The sequence below is a fragment of the Anolis carolinensis genome, chromosome 2 (assembly GCF_035594765.1).
Source record: "Anolis carolinensis isolate JA03-04 chromosome 2, rAnoCar3.1.pri, whole genome shotgun sequence".
Taxonomy (NCBI): Eukaryota; Metazoa; Chordata; class Lepidosauria; order Squamata; family Dactyloidae; genus Anolis; species Anolis carolinensis.
This window is the reverse complement of record NC_085842.1, coordinates 299,813,300-299,829,944: the sequence shown is the minus strand read 5'-3', so window position 1 is coordinate 299,829,944 and position 16,645 is coordinate 299,813,300. Positions and strand designations below refer to the sequence as shown.

At 40.3% G+C, this 16,645-nt stretch overlaps 1 protein-coding gene across 2 annotated transcripts in view; it reads right to left on the bottom strand.

Annotated features, from left to right (window-relative positions):
* Window positions 1-9,408: 9,408 nt before the first annotated feature.
* hcn1 (hyperpolarization activated cyclic nucleotide gated potassium channel 1) overlaps window positions 9,409-16,645 on the bottom strand; it is a 239,717-nt gene continuing 232,480 nt past the window's right edge. Inside the window, exon 8 of one of the 2 annotated variants that reach the window (XM_003216221.4) lies at window positions 9,409-14,071. In XM_003216221.4, coding sequence (XP_003216269.1) covers window positions 13,239-14,071 — 833 coding nt within the window. In that variant the 3' untranslated portion in view covers window positions 9,409-13,238. The remainder of the gene's footprint in view (window positions 14,072-16,645) is intronic. The other variant, XR_001729856.2, reaches the window with a different exon arrangement.

Here is a 16,645-nt window from a genome sequence, read left to right as displayed (position 1 = left end):
ACTGCCTTCAGAATTTTCAAAATTCATTTTGAGCCCCAAACTGCAAAATGTCTGCATTTTTTTTTTCAATGACTGATATGCCACCTCTAAGCATCATCAGGTCATTCTCCATCCTCTCACTCTCACAATGAAGACTTCAATGAGATTTACAGGGAGAAAATTAATTTATTGTAAAAGGAAAGTACATTTTGATGGATTGCGATGCTCTGTGTCCTACCTTCAGTGTAGTGACAAAGACCAATTGACTTCCAGAAATGTAGGCAACAGCTTAATGAGTTCTAACTAGTATGATAAGCTCATGAATAGTGCTGGGTGAGCAGGGGGGAAAAATACTAAACATTCCTTTCTTTACCTGCCTATTTTGGGAGTACTTTGATCCCCAGGGATCACAGGCTATTTCTATTTCTGTCTTTGCAAGTGTGGATGTTTGAATGGCTCACAGCATATACAATACATAGATCATCTGAGCTGCAGAGTCCCAAATGTGTCTTATTCTATGTACTAAAATATATTTGCAATGTTGCAGTTTATAATGCTGAGTGGCCTAATAAGGTTAAAGGCAGGCACATGAAAAAGTGTGCTGAAAGTTATTGAACCATTGTACAATACATAGCTATTCCTTTAAGCAAGTATGACGGGAAGTCTTCTAATTTAAAGTAGAGTAAGTCTAGTAGAACATATTTTAAAGGAAAGGCAACACATAATTTCCAAAATTCAGACAGTTTAGGGTGCATGCAGTTTGACAATCCTTTCATTTCCATGGCTCAGTGCTATGGAATCATGGGAACTATGGCTTTATAAGATCTTTAGCCTTCTCTCCAATTATTGCTAGTGCCTCACTAAACTACAATTCCCATAATTCCATACCATTGAGCCATGGTATTTAAAATGGGGTCAGACTGCATTAATTCTATAATGTAGGGATTTAGGGCAATGCCATTTTAGAGATCAAGTAATTGGGCTATGTTAGGTTGTTTCAGAATTTGGAAATATATGTGAATGTTACACATATACATAATGGACTGGATAAGGAAAAACAAATTGAAACTGAATCCAGACAAGACAGAGGTCCTTGCAATCAAGAGTCCTAATCTAGAGATGGAGGTGTGTCAACCAGTTCTGGATGGTTGTTGTGTGTCTTTCGGGCTGTGTGGCCATGTTCCAGAAGCATTCTCTCCTGACGTTTCGCCCACATCTATGGCAGGCATCCTCAGAGGTTGTGAGGTATGGAGAAAACTAAGCAAAGAGGTAAATATATATCTGTGGAAAGTCTAGGGTGAGAGAGGTCAGTGTGAATGTGTGTAGTTAATCACTTTAATTAGCATTGAAAAGCTTATCTGCTGTCTTCTTCCTGCCTCTGGGGCATCCTTTGTTTAGAGTCGTTAACTGCCCTAGGTTGATTCATGTCTGGAAATCCTCTGTTTTCAGAGTATTGCTTTTTATTTACTGTTCTGATTCTTGAGTTTTTTAATACTGGTAGCCAGATTTTGTTCATTTTCATGGTTTCTTCCTTTCTGTTGAAGTTGTCCACATGCTTGTGGATTTCAATGGCTTCTCTGTGTAGTCTGACATGATAGTTGTTAGAATGGTCCAGCATTTTTGTGTTCTCAAATAGTATTCTGTGTCCAGGCTGGTTCATCAAATGCTCTGCTATGGCTGATTTCTCTGGTTGAATTAGTCTGCAGTGCCTTTCATGTTCTTTGACTCTTGTTTGGGCGCTGCGTTTGGTGGTCCCTATGTAGACTTGTCCACAGCTGCATGGTATCCGGTAGACTCCTGCAGAAGAGAGAGGATCCCTCTTGTCCTTCGCTGACCGTAGCATTTGTTGAATTTTCTTCGTGGGTCTGTAGATGGTTTGTAGGTTGTGCTTCTTCATCAGCTTCCCTATGCGGTCAGTAGTTCCCTTGATGTATGGTAAGAACACCTTTCCTCTGGGTGGATCTTTTCTGGGTGGGGTTACACTTCTGGATGGGGTTACACTTCCCCTGAAAGACTGAGTTCGCAGCTTGGGATCCGTCTCTTCAAACATCAGCCCAGGAATATGCAATGGTCAGGAGTGCTTGCTACTAGCTGCAGCTGATACTCCAGCTGCGCCCCTTCCTAGAATCCAAGGACCTAAAGATGGCAGTGCACTGGCTGACAATCTCGAGGTTGGCCTTCTGCAATGCACTGTACATTGGGTTACCTCTGCCTGCAGGGCCTCAGGCAAAAGCAGGAAGTGAAGGTACCATCACCAGGGGCTTTGAGGGAAGGGGCAGTGTTTGTTTTCCTTGTTGCCCCTGGCTCAGCTCCTGGGGACTCACTCTGGCCGCTTGGTGCTGCCAGACTCCATCTTGACCAGCCTCCGTTTCAGCATCCTGGGGTCAGCACAGAGATACCGGCATTTGCTTCTTCTGGCCATGGTCCTTGATTCACCTGGGCCCTCTCAAGTGAATGCTGCCACCGCGACCCCAGTTTTGTGTCTCATTCCTCCCCTGATGGAATATCTGCTCCTTTAAAACTATGTTTTAATCGGTTTATTGCATTTATATGTTTTAATTGTTTTATAATTTGATATGTTATATTTATTATTTGTTGTATAATGCGGCATTGAATTTTGCCATAATCTGTAAACCGCTCTGAGTCCCCTTCAGGGTTGAGGAGAGTGGGGTATAAATATAGTAAATAAATAAATAAATAAATAAATACCAAGTTCGAAAACTCCAATCAGTTCAACATATGGCAGCCAGATTGGTTACAGAAACATCTAGGAGTGAGCATATTACACCCAGACTAAGGTCACTCTACTGGTTGCAAATTAGTTTCTAGGCAAAGTACAAAGTGTTGTTTTTGACTTTTAAAGCCTTACATGGTTTGGGTCCAAGTTACCTACAGGCTTGCCTTTTTCTGCATAATCCTCCCTTTAAGATGGTCCTCGGGCAGATGCCTATTCCAACCAGCCAGAAACCAACTGGTGACTGTCACTCAAAGGACCTTTTCATCGGCCACCCCATGACTGTGGAATAATCTGCCAGAAGAGCTCTGACAGTTAAACGAGCTGTTGGAATTTAAATGCAATTGAAGGCCCATCTCTTCTGGCAGGCCTACCCATCAACTTTCAATCATGAGTTTTGACTTACATTCTATTGCAACTATATTTTAATTCCGTATCTGTGTTTAATTCCATATCTGTGCTTTTCCTGTATGTCAGGGGGTTGGACTAGATGGCCCATGTGGTCTCTTCCAACTCTATTATTCTTTGATTCTATGACTTATCAGTGAGAAACAGAACTGAGCACTTTCCCAATGTCTGTATTCAGCAAGTTCTACGGCAATCAATGGAGTGCCCATTGTAGTCTCAATGCTCACTGGGCACTCATGCATATCATGCACTCTTAATATACATCCAGACAACAGCAAAGGACTGCCAAGGTGCATCGGCAGAGCCTGATGCACATCAAGCCACCAGCTAGGGAATGCTGATGCTCACTGCTAGAGCTTTCTGCATGCTGGTACATTCTTGTCCATGTCCTGATACACATCTTTGCAATTCACTAAGATGGGCCCAAAGGGCATTTGTTGTGTCACTAAATATGCATAAAGTTGTGTAGTTAAAGTTTTGCACATAATCTGCAATACAAAATTGCAACCCTTGTTTCATTCTTCTATTGATATCAAAAGTCCATAAATCTTGGATAGATTTGTGTCCATGGCTTTTAGAAATCAAATTGGTAACTGTATGTAGGTTGCTTCCACACATACTTTACAGACAAATAATAATAAAAAAATAGGAGCAGCAGACTTCTTTCTGCTGGTTTAGAAGGAATTCAGCAATACACGGCAGCTAGGAAAGATTAATAAAAATACAGAAACCTAGTAATTAAACTACTACATTTGACTTAGAAATATTTATTTTAGAAATAGGCTGCAGTTGAAAAGATTGACTTTCCAGATTCTTTTTTTTTCTTTTTCAAAACATCAGTTGTCAACTCAGTGCTTTTTTGTGCTTAACGTTTTGCCAATTTCTTACTAAGTATAAGTGTAAAATCAAAATGTCCCTTTCTCATAAACTATGCAGCAGAACCAACTTTATTATTTAACATTAACTTATTTCTTTATTCCAATTCACAACTAAATTTGTACTCCGTCACTTTTGTCCTCTGTATTTTCCTGGATCTGAAATATTATCTACATCACCTTGAACCATATTGGCCTCAATCTAATATCTCCCCAGCATAGCATAAATATCTGCATGTGGACTTATGCTATACTGAGACATATATTCTGCCCTAGATTTCCAAGGCCATGAAATCACCAGCTTGACTGTTCCATGCTTTATGGTAAGCAGGAAACATTGGGGAAGCAGCTGGCTACCTTTCACTATGTAGACATAGAATGATTACAGACTCAATAAGACCCATGGAAGACCCCAACAAATCCTAGCACTAACAACATCTCAATTTATGTTTGACTATGGAAGAGCTACCACCTCATCATACTGGGTTTTTTTTCCCCCTTACCACAGTGGGGCACTTCTTCAGTGACAGATCTAGATGCACTCCATCAGATGACGCAGGCCAAGACCCCACTCCATCTGTGGGTGAGGTAGCAAGGAAGTGCTGCATTCTAGCTTCTTTGACACCACGGTGAGAATCGTCTTTTTGGTAGGTCCAATGGAGACACCTGCATTTTTCAGGCTTTCCCCTGTCTGATGGGGGAAGTGACAGGGTGCCAATGCGGTTTATCCTGATGGGGGAAGAAGGGAAGACATGCGGCTTGCTGCAAAGCACCACATACCCCTTCCATTTCACTGGTGATTGCTGACAAAACAGGACATTAGAAAGGGAGGGGCTCATTAGTATGATGAGTTCCCTAACATGGCTGTAGCCGGGAGGGGGTGGTGGTGGTGATGGTGGTGGTTAGGGGTTCACCCCCCCCCCCAAATTTTTCAGGTTAGAATAATCTAGTCCACTCATGAATGTTAACTGGTTAACTAAATCCCCATGCTAAGTTTATGAGAAGCAAAAATTAAACGAGTCCCTCCAGAACTGCAAGCATTATCTCAAATGTTGACAATTTATTCACACAGTCATTACTTGCATCAATAGCTGATATAGTGGAAGTTGGCCCACCCATAACTGACAGGCAAAGCCTAAGACATAGGGGGGGGGGATTTGAAATCCCTCATGAAAGAGGCCAGACTTGGTGGAGGCGGTTGACAGGGGTGGAGCTGCAGGCTATTTGAGGCTGCTCTGCCCCCTGCTGTGCTCTTTAGTATAAGGTAGGAGGCAGGTTCCCAATGGGGGATTAGGCCTTTCCTTCCTTGCTCCCCCCTCCCCTTTTCCAGATCCTGGGGTTCCCATTGCTATGTCTTAGTGACAGGGAGACATCTTACAATTTGGCAGTTTCTGCCCTTAGCATTTATTGGCAGGGAATTTCCAGCAGAGAATAAGGGCTGGGCTGGAGGTTTGGGTGGCTGCAACTAAGCAGAGTTCCCCTCCTGGGCTGCCTCAAGGAAGGCACATTCTGTAGCAGAAAAACATTTGTGAATGATGGAGTTCATAATGTAACACTTCTGCAAGGCATCAGGTTGGGTAAAAGCAATGTAGATTGTAACTTTTAATGAAGTATTGAGGTTATCTGGGGATAAAATAATCTGGGATAAGATCCTGGGATATAGGGACAGTGTGGAAGGGGTCTCAGGCTGGAACTACACTGCCCTATATCCCAGGATCTGATCCCAGATTATTTTATACTGGATTCTCTGGCAGTGTAGACTCATATAATCCAATTTAAAGCAGATAATCTGGAATCAGATCCTGGGATATAGCAGCAGTGTGGAAAGGGCCTTAGGCTGAATCTATGCCCTAATTCCCAGGATCTGATCCTAGATTATCTTCTTATCCCAGATTATATGGCAGTGTAGACTCATATCAGGAGGGAAGTGGGAGGAACTGGGCGCTGCCACAGGAGCAAATGTAAAGGCGGCAGCAGCAGATTCTTTCCCAGGTCTGCGTGCTGCTCTCGCTCTTGAGCATCTGGCTGGGGATTTAGTCAGAGGCAGAGGAAGCTCTGAGGCAGAGAAGTAAAATTTTATTTGCCCGCCTCTTTCTCTTGGCGTTGAACCAGGCGTGCCTCAACAGCGCCCCTAGGGGATTGGCACCACCTACAAAATCTTCTCTCATTTATAGCTAAAGCCGCCCCTGTAGTGGACCATAGTAACGAATATGAGCTTCTGACCAAGGAGTCCAATGTTAGGCTAGAGAACCGATACCCTATGTTGATGAGCTACTATTCTAATCTCTCATCACTATGGCTCAAGTTCAGGGACTAATGGGAACTGGAGTTTAATAACATCCATAGAGCCATTTGTTGAAAATTGTGGCCTCAAAGGAATAGTAGAAAAAGTGGGTATGTTTAGCTTCTTAAGTATGCTTTTATTTTTTATTTAGTATTAAATTTTAAAAATTGCAGGATTTTTTTTTTCATATTTTAATCTATGCTTCAGATTTTGATTCTATGTTGTAAACCCCTTCAATGACTGTATGCTATATTTCAGAGGAAGGACCAGACAAAATCATATCTAAGTATTCTTTGCCTAAGGAAACCCTATGAAATTACCGTTAAGTCAACAGGCAATTTGAAGGCAAAAACAAGAAGTCTGTGAGTTGATGGAGAAGAACTAGCTGCATAAATATTAAATTAGAAATTGAATGCCTAAAAATAAATACTTGTCTGTTAAATGTCTAAAAATAAATATTTTTTTTAAAAAAACTCACCTCTAAAATAATACACCCATGATGGCTTTTGAAAGACTGGAAGTAAAAAATCCCTTCAACTTTCTCATCACTCTATGTAACTATGTTGTAGAATGCCTTCATTGTAGATTTAGCAACATTCGTAGTCTGCAAGAAAACAGGAGACTGGGAAAATATGTTGCTTCCTGATTTTTTTTTCCGTATCAGGAGCAACTTGAGAAACTGCAAGTCACTTCTACTGTGAGAGAATTGGCCGTCTGCAAGGATGTTGCCCAGGGGGCACCCATGTTTTGATGAATTAACATCCTTGTAGGAGGCTTCAGTCATGTCCCTGCATGGGGAGCTGGAGCTGACAGAGGGAGCTCATCCACTCTCCACTGATTTGAACCGCTGATCTATCAGTCAGCAGAGAAGTACAGTAGAGTCTTGGCTATCCGAGATAAAGGGGCGGGCCCAATCTCGGATAACCAAACTGCTTGGATTGCCGGGAGGCCCTATTATCCCTCCCAGCAATCCAGTTAAGTGAAGTGCCCGTGAGTGCCTCTGCCTAGCAACACTCACAGGCGCTTCCCAAGGGGCGAGGGTTCACTGAGGGACATCTCCCTGGATCTCCCTCATCCAGGCCCTTGCTAGAGGAAAGAGTTTCCTCCAGCAAGGGCCTGGCCGAGGAAAACCTGTGGCATGCTCCTTGTCTCTCGGAGGGACAGGCCCTTGTTGGAGCAAGGGCCTGTCCCTCTGAGAAACGCCCCTCTCACCCTGGATCTCCCTTGGTCAGGCCCTTGCTGGAGGAAACTTTTTCCTCCAGCAAGGGCCTGGCCGAGGGAAATCTGGGGAGATGTCCCTCAGCAAGCCCTCGCCACTTGGGAAGCACCCCACAAGCGCTGCTGCCTAGCGGTGCTCGTGGGGTGCTTCCCAAGGGGTGAGGGCTTGGCCCAGGGAAGTACCCCACGAGCACTGCTGCAGCAATCGCAGGGTGCTTCTCTGGGCTGAGCCCTCGCCGATCACGGGACACTTCTGGGGCACTTCCTCCTCCCTCTCCCTCTCCTTCTCCAGAGCTCCCTTCACTCGAGAGAGGGAGGGACGCCCCTGGTGGTGCCTCGGATAATACGGAGACTCAGTTAACCGGGGCTCGGTTAACCGACACTCTACTGTAATAGTGAGCAGGACAGTAGAACAGATTTTAAAAGCTGTGTGTAAAACCACAATGCCATACACAAGGAAATGTTTTGGACTGCTATCCACAAAGTAGTTTTCTACACTGAAATTCATCAGTTTGGAATTATAAAGGAGGGCATTTCAGAGAGAAAGCAGAAAATACTTCTAATATATAAGCAATGTATAAGTTAACCTCATGTGTAAGGATGTTGGGGCCAAAACTATGGATTTTGATGTGACCTGTTGATAAGTCAAGAATCATTCCAGGAAGAGAGCATCGAGACAGTTTCAGGAAGCCAGCCACTGGTATTTTTCCACCCAGGCTTTGAAAATGACTAGAAGTAGTGCCATAGTACAGAGAGTACAGGGGGTTGATGCTTCTTTTGATTTCTCCCGATAAGGGGATGGTTCTTCTTCTTCTTTTTTTTAAATAAGAGTTAAGGTAAACTATCACAATGATCCATAGATTGGTCGACCAAGGTGTTTGGATTGGTGTTTTGGTCCTCATCATTAACTGGTTAAGGAAGACATAATGCACTATTACTATAATTACTTGGTACACAATAGTGAAAGAAGAAACATGAAAATGGAATCAAACCAATTGGGATTTTTTAAAAATTGTTCTTCTAAATTTATAAATTGGGAAAGGCATGTTGGATTGGATTAGCTGTCTGCATGAGATCAAGTTCTACACATAATAAAGCAAAGTGAGATACAGGCTGACAAATGGGAAGAATACTAGTATAATTGATCAGTATATGTTTACTGAGTCCTAATTAGGTTTCAGGAGTTCAGCTTCATTTCTCTTTCAGAAAGAACCCTGTTTTGCCTCAGGGAGCACTAGAATGTATTCAAAGAGACCTGAGTCAGTTTGAGAGATTGAATTCATCTCAATCCAATAAGCATCCCAATCAAGAATATATCTAAATTTTGTAAAAGCTGATTGACGTTTTCTTCGCATACAGTTAAAATGAACTGTTTTCAAACAGTTAAATTTTCCAGCTTCTCAGCGTGGTAGCAACAAATATTTATCCATGAAAGCTCTTGCCAGAGTAGAGTACATAGGCTTCAATGTAGTAGACCTGTTTTCTTTAATTTTTGAGGCAATGCCATGGATATTTTGCCGAATACTAAACCATCCCAGGCTTTTCAACAACCCCTGTGCTACTAACACTGGAATGAATTCTATTGCTAGCCCTATCTAAAGCATATCTATAGAAACAATAGGATTCATCAATGCGTTGACCTACCATTCAAGAATTCATTGAATGAGTTTAGTCTAGTTTGCACTAATCAAGAAGATTCCGGTCATGGGTTTAAAGAATCAAACATGTTATATTTGTCAGTTTGGGACACAAGCAATGTTCTTGGGATTCTGTTGGTCAAGGCAGCTGCTTTTCCACATTTTTAATATTCTGTGATTCACCATAGATTCTATAAGGTCTTTTTATATCTTACTTTAATGCACCTGTTCATAAAGAGATAAAATACCATACTCAGGTGGAAACATCCCAGATCAAATAAAATATTCATATTTTTATTATTTTATGATTTTGTTGAATTTATTAATAATCTTTGTATTTATATTTATTTGTATTTATATATATATATTTATGGCTTTGAGCAAAGACTAAAGAAAAAAAAGTCTAACTCATCCCTGATCACACAATCATTGTAAGAATTCATTTGATGTTTTCTTTTTCAGCAGCAATATGATCTGACATCATCATGAATACATACCATCCTATACAGATGTTATTTTCCATATTTAAGGGATTATTTATATTCAGAGAAAAATAGGTCAGTTCTCAAAATAGCAATGGATATTCTTTATATTACAGAAATGAGTTTTTGTAACCTAAATATATATATACATATACACATTCATACATACATATATGTATATTGTTTTATACCCTGTACCTTTTCAAATTAACTTACAAACCATTGATTTCATCCACTCTATTACAAAGTCATTAAAAAGTTTTTTAATGGTTTCACTGAAAGACCATGCATGTCAATGTTTCTTTATATTACTTAAAATAAAATAAACATATGTATAAAAATAGTTGACTACTAACTCCATTATACGTCTATCTAATGTAAACTTTGAATAGTTTTAAGGACCAGAATATGATCATCATAAATTGGATAAAATTTATCATCAGTATTAAAATAAACTCAGGGTTCTATTGTACCAAAAATAAATGGTCTTGCAGCTTATCCATAATACATCAAACATTACATTCCTTGTATGCGATTCTTATCCACTCCCATTTAACCATCAGCATCATATTCATGGAATAAATAACATCACTAATTCAGTTGGGAAGTGGGATTCGCTAGTCTTTAAGTGTGGTTAATTTATGTAGGCATTCAAAATATCATTGGAGGACAAGGCATAACAAGCAGCATGACATTTGGGTAACAGTTCTCAAGCCACCCAGTCTACAGTTGTCTCATTGGTGGCAATGAGGCTCCTGTGGAGAAAACTTTCCACGCTTTGCTAACTTTGGATACAATTTATTAAGGGGTTCTCCAAAATGAATCTCATTGAAATGGATCCGGTTTGGATAGGAAACATTCTTGGTGAATTGTGTTATTGCCTATAATTTAATGTGTTGTCTTGGAGCATCTCACCATGTAAGCTCTGTAGGTAGGTCTACACTTACTGGAAAACCAGCTGTAAAGGACTCTGGAGTTACTCAGATGCAGCCCCAGGAGCAGCTTCAGAAACCTTTGACTGTCCACACAGTCAGCTAGTTCAAGGGCACATCATCATTGCAGGCAAGCAGTTCTTTCTCCAAGACTAACGGCTGATGTTGCATTTCTGATCTCATGGCTCAGCCCCCAAAATGACATTAGTAGAAATGCAACATCACCAGCAAGTTTCTTGGAGAGCACTGTTTTCTGTCAGTGATGCAGTGGTACCTATGCTGGTGGTGTGGACAGTGGACTTGGCCAGATCCAAGCTGATCCAACTATCCACACTTTTGAAACAGCAGGATCACTATGGAACTTCCAGAAAGCTTGAGTAAATTCTTTTTCCCCTTGATGTAGAATAATGGCTGAATGCAGAAGTTGTGCTGCAAATCCAGCCATGTATGATATGGACTCCCCACAGCAGCGGAGTCTACTTTATTTTGGTAGTGTAAACAGGGCCAGCATGTTTTTCCAGTGCTTTGTGGTGTTAGTTTAATGGGCACATTCTTTCAGCAAGGGTTATCTACTTTTTATAGAAGAGATAGACAAAGTTGTTTACATCATCATTCAACATGTAGTTCTGTTACGACATGGACAGTGTAACCATGACCCTCCCCAGGCACTGACATTTGCTAAAGGGCTTTCTTTGGGAGGAGGGTGACACTGGTCGTACAAAAGTTCCTCCATGTCGGCAATACTATATCAGAAGTAGGGAATGAGTGCTTCAGGGAAAGCATCACAAATCTATTTTGGGATTAACATGCACTAGTTGCTGTGTTGGATTCTTCTACAAACATTGAAACTTCTAGTTCTGTCTGGTATGGCTTGTGGGCAACTAACACACTGTTTTTTGTTTGTTTTATTGTTACATACAGTTACATGGTTTTCACCCTGAGACCATTGATGTCATGTTACTTCCAGCCACATGATGCAAGATGGGTATGTGTAAAGTTATGCTTGTGATAGCAACATGCCCATTAATGTGTCAAGGATTGGCACCATAGTAGACAATGTGTGAATGGGCCTGAATCAGCACACCTGGCTCTTGGGAAATTCTTTATCTGGAATCATCCAAAATTGTCAGGTAAGGAGAAGATGGGAACAAATGAAAGAACAGGTTTTTTAACCAAACGGTGTACTGTAACCCTGTCTTCCCTTATGGTCTCCCTCTCCTTTGTTTAGACATTAGAAGAAGAAGAAATAAGTTCATTTCTAGGTTCAACACTACATGCTGTAGTACAATAAATTGTCCAAATTATTATAGTATACACTTAGCAAGTCGTGCATTCCCAAACAAACAGGATGCTATAGTATACTTATTTCTTTTTAAAAAATATCACCACAGTCAACTAGAAAACTACCGAGAGGACAGAGGACACACCTGAAAGTCTAAATGAAGCAGTGATCAACAAAATAATTCATTGAAGTCAATTAAAATTAAATTATGTCTAGTTAGTAACATCAGATTCAATGTCAGCATTACAGGAAATGAAAAGCAGAAAGCATCAATTCACATTAAACATTTTTCAAACTGAAGAAGATATATTTGAGATTGTTCATAAAAATGCTGATTAGATCGACTAATTGTACTGGTTTGTGGGGTGCTCTAATTGTTCATCTTTTGATTTGTTTTAGACAAATCTTTTTTTATTAAAAAATTAAAATTAAATTTCCAAGCATGCGTAGGACATTTTGAGATAAAAGAAGAAAGACATGGTGGTACTGGTGAAGTACACATATAGCAGGATCAAGCATACAAATTTGCATAAAAACACTGCATGTAAAAGTAGCATTGTAGGTCTCAAGCCATTGCATTATAGTTGTGTTGCATGTTATAGTTTGTAAAATTTTAAAATGTTACATTTTGGCGTGAATAGCTGAAACTAAATTTCTAAACAAATACTTTGCAATGATACACCACACAGGAACTATTTTTGTTGTTATTATTAGTATTTGGGTCTAAAAAGTTATTTACATTAGGATTAATGAGCTTTTATTAATTCTCCCTCCCTCATATGAAGATAAAAGTCCACCCAGCTTTCTAAAACAGAAGAGCAACTCTAAATCCCATGTAAACAGTATGGCTAGACCAACTTCTGCTGACAGTGAGTATGTCATTGATCCTTCAATCTTAACCTGAATATAAAAGCACCAGAAATGGAATCTGGACCTCTAAAATGGGAAATGTCTCAATTATTTTTGATTAAGAAAAGTTCAGCAAGTGCCAAATCCAAGATTATATATGTTCTAAGAATCTTGTGGTTGTTATTTTTAAATTTTATTTTGAGGCTTAGCTCCTGGAATTAACAATACTGTCATTGTTATTTTGCCATAGAACTGTTCCAAGAAATCTCTTCATATTTTTAATCAGGTTTAAAAATAAACAACATTACAACCAATGTTTATAGTATCATTTAACGATTTCTAAGCAAGGAAGACATTGAGAGGCCATTTGGGTTTTTCTCTTTTTTTCTTCTGACTGTCTGTATCTCATACATTCGATTTCAAGGGATAAGTCTGTCTAAAGTTCTCCTTTTCATGGTAGACAGCTGGGGTCTAATCAGACATTAAGTTAAAACACTTTTTCCAGGAGTGATAACTGTTTATGTCAACATCTCTGATTTTATTTATGGTCTGCATGAATCATAAGTTTGAAGCAAACCGTGGTTTGTCTCCCTCTAGTTCGGTATTTAAGACTGTGGAAGAATCCCTTTGCAATGTGGCCGCTGATGGTGCAGCTCCTCGCGTGGGTGGAATTGCTCCTGAAGACATCTGGCGGAAGAGGGCAACTCTTTGGGGGACTGTGCCTTTGTTCCCAGCCTGAAGGCCTGTGCTTTGGAAACCGGACAGTGGCTGAGGAATGGAGGCTAAAGATTCTCCCACGGTCGGATGAGGTCTTGCGATCATCATTGAAATCTCGTGGGGCAAAGAAGGCTGTGAAGCCGAAAGGGGCCTCACCTCCCTTGTCAGACTAGCATTGTGAAGAGCTTGTGTGCTCTTGTGGACATCACTTTTCTGTGATGCGCTAGGCATCTGCTGCAGAGGTTGTTGGGGCTGTTGTTGCTGCAGTTGCTGCTGCTGCAGCAGTGACAACTGCGATGCTGTAGGGGTCGCATACTGAAAAGTTCGCCCAGCAGCTAGAGGACTTTGTACTGGGGGGCTGCAGACTGCAGACGAATAGGAGCAAGGTGAGAAAATGGCAGCTTGCTGAGGTGTCTGGGTGCTCGGTGTTGGAGAATTCAAGCTCCCGTGGGAGAGGCTTGTCATTGAATATACAGGTGGAGACTGTGTCCTCATTGCTGAGGCAGTTGCTGAATTCAGAGCAGGCATTTGTTGCAAAAGGACTGGCCCCACAGTCTGCACCATCTCGCGGTCGTGTTTCACAATCTGCTTCAAAATTTCACTCTCCTGGTTGTTGAAAACCCCAGTGTTGAGATCTTTTTGGAATTTTTGGAGCAGAAGAGAATTCTTCTTTCCTTTGAAGATGAAATAGATATAACATGGCATGTAAGTTTGCAATTCTTTGACATGATAGCAGGTTAAGAAATACTTTTTGTCATTAAGGTTATATAAGGCACTGGCTAAAATAATTATGACAAATATCTACATTGATTTCATACCCCACCCTTTCCCCCTAATTTGCCCAAGGAATAGACATGATAATAGTATTAGCTGAATATAGAGATTTAGAATGTTACTTTTTAAAATTATGATTTTATTTCACATTGCACAATTAGTGTTATGATTCCATTTTATCTGCCATGGCAATATTGTATGGCATCTTGGGGTTTGTAGTTTGGTGAGAACTACACCACTACAAATCCCAGGATTCCATGTGATACTGCTATGACAGTTAAGATGTAATCAAAGCACTATAACTCTTTACGGTGAGGCCCCAAATGTTGATAATCCTCAGCCAATGCAGTTATGCTGGTGGGAGGATTCTGGACATTTGCAGTTCAAAAAGAAACTTCTCTAAATCCTGGATGAGGTAGGGAATCATTGATAAAATAATTGGAATTACTAGTATTTTGGAACAGACTGAATGCCATTCTAGCATTGGACTTCAACCCATCCTTTTTATTTTCACTCTCATAAAATAAGTATGGGAAAATTGCTATACATCAAACTAAGGAAAACTTTGCTGCGTCATACAAGATGCCCATCTAGTACAAGATAATGTTTCTCAAAATAGATGCCTCCTGGAAACTCTATAATGGCTGACTCAATAATCCTCTCTCCCTTTTGCTTCTCACAAACTAGTGCAGTACTCCACTGCACCTAATGCTTCCCATTATCCACTAAGACTAATACCCATTGACTAGCTAAAGTAGATTCATTCAGTCTATTTTTTAGAGTCAACATATAGGTAAATTCCATTGAGTCATTGAGTATATTCTATTCACGGCTAACAACAGGATGTAGGCTATTGACAGAATTTGTTTACCTCACCTGAAAGAACAAGGGAGATTCAATGTAAATTATGGCTGCCAGGAAAGCAAAGTTGCTCTATTTCTGTCACTAAGTGGTCCTCCCTCAGATGACAAGGCGGAGTATGTACAAACATGGACATGCATTAAGATCTGTTTGTGTAGTTGTTTCATTCCAGCTTTAAGCATGTAAAACTAGAGTAATTGGTTTTCTTTGCCCCATAATTCACACAGCAGCATACTTCTCCTCAGCACTCTGAAAAATGCTAGAGAGAGGCTTAGGAAACCTTGTTGAGTGGGATAATCAGGCGAGAAACATCCAGAAACAAAATCCTTCAATTCATAAAATGTACAGGGATCAGAGCTTAAAGAAGTAATTTTTGGACTACAATTTCCAGAATCTCTTTGCAAGTGTGGCCAATGACCAGAGCTGGCTGAGTCACTGAGTGAGTTGCAATCTAAAAAGTAAGTTTTTCAAGCTTTAGCACAGATACATTAGATGCTCAAGAGTCCTTCATGTTCATCATAGAGCTGTAATAGAAGCCCCTATCATACAATGTCAAATACATCCTTTCTGCTGAGCATTTCAATTTCGATCACTTGATTTTTAATGAGCAAATATAGTTTACAGTTGATTAATAGGTTTATGTGGCTTCACCAAACACACACACACAAAAGGAAATGGAATGATTCAATTTTAAGTGTTAAAAGAGCCCATCTCTCTCCTTGCCAAGTGTCCTAATTTCCCAAATGCTAAACATGTTATGTAAGTTATAAATACATGTGCTCATTTAACACATTTCCTGGAACTAATTATTAAACATTGGTAAGCAGTGACCACCAGATTGAGAGAAGTAATCTTTCCACATGTCTGTGAACTAATATGAACTCAGCCCATATTATGTAGTACCTGGTTGTGTAACAAGAGTCACTGCATATAAAAGGAATACCTCGTATGCTGTTACAGAACAGAGGATAAATGCAATCCTCTGCTCTCAAACTAATTTTTGCCACAATTGCATTGTAACATTGCCTCATGATTTCACGTATTTTGATGAATCTGTGGCAATGCCCAACAGAAGGAATAATCTGATGTCTGAATTACAGTTGAGTCAATTCCTTCCATTCCTTTTATCAATTGGTGGGAGGTAAAATCAAATCTCAACTTGGACGTGTTACTTTGGGTAGCATGCTACAAAGAGAGCATTCCACTTTGCCAATATGAAACCAATGAATAGAAGAGCCACTTCTAAGCAGGCAGGGTCTCTATGTGAGCTACCACTCAGATTCCTTAGAATTCTGTTTTTGGTAGAGACCATCCATGTACCGAAGAAGCTCTCCTGTTCAAAATGTACCACTTTTTTTCTTGAGCAGTGTGATAAAGAAAAGGAAGTCCTTTCCTTGCATGTTGATTTAATTCCCTTTTGAATATGGGTAAAGTGTCTCACAAGGAAATGGGGAGCAAGAGTTCAGTGTAGGCTTCATATGTGGTGGTCAAGGGCTCTTTTACCTAGATGGAAATACTGTATCCATGCAGGCAGAGCATAACCCTCTGGCTGTAGTCAATGGAGGTCTAGGAAAGCAACATCTCCTATCACTCAGCTGCAAAAACTGGGAACG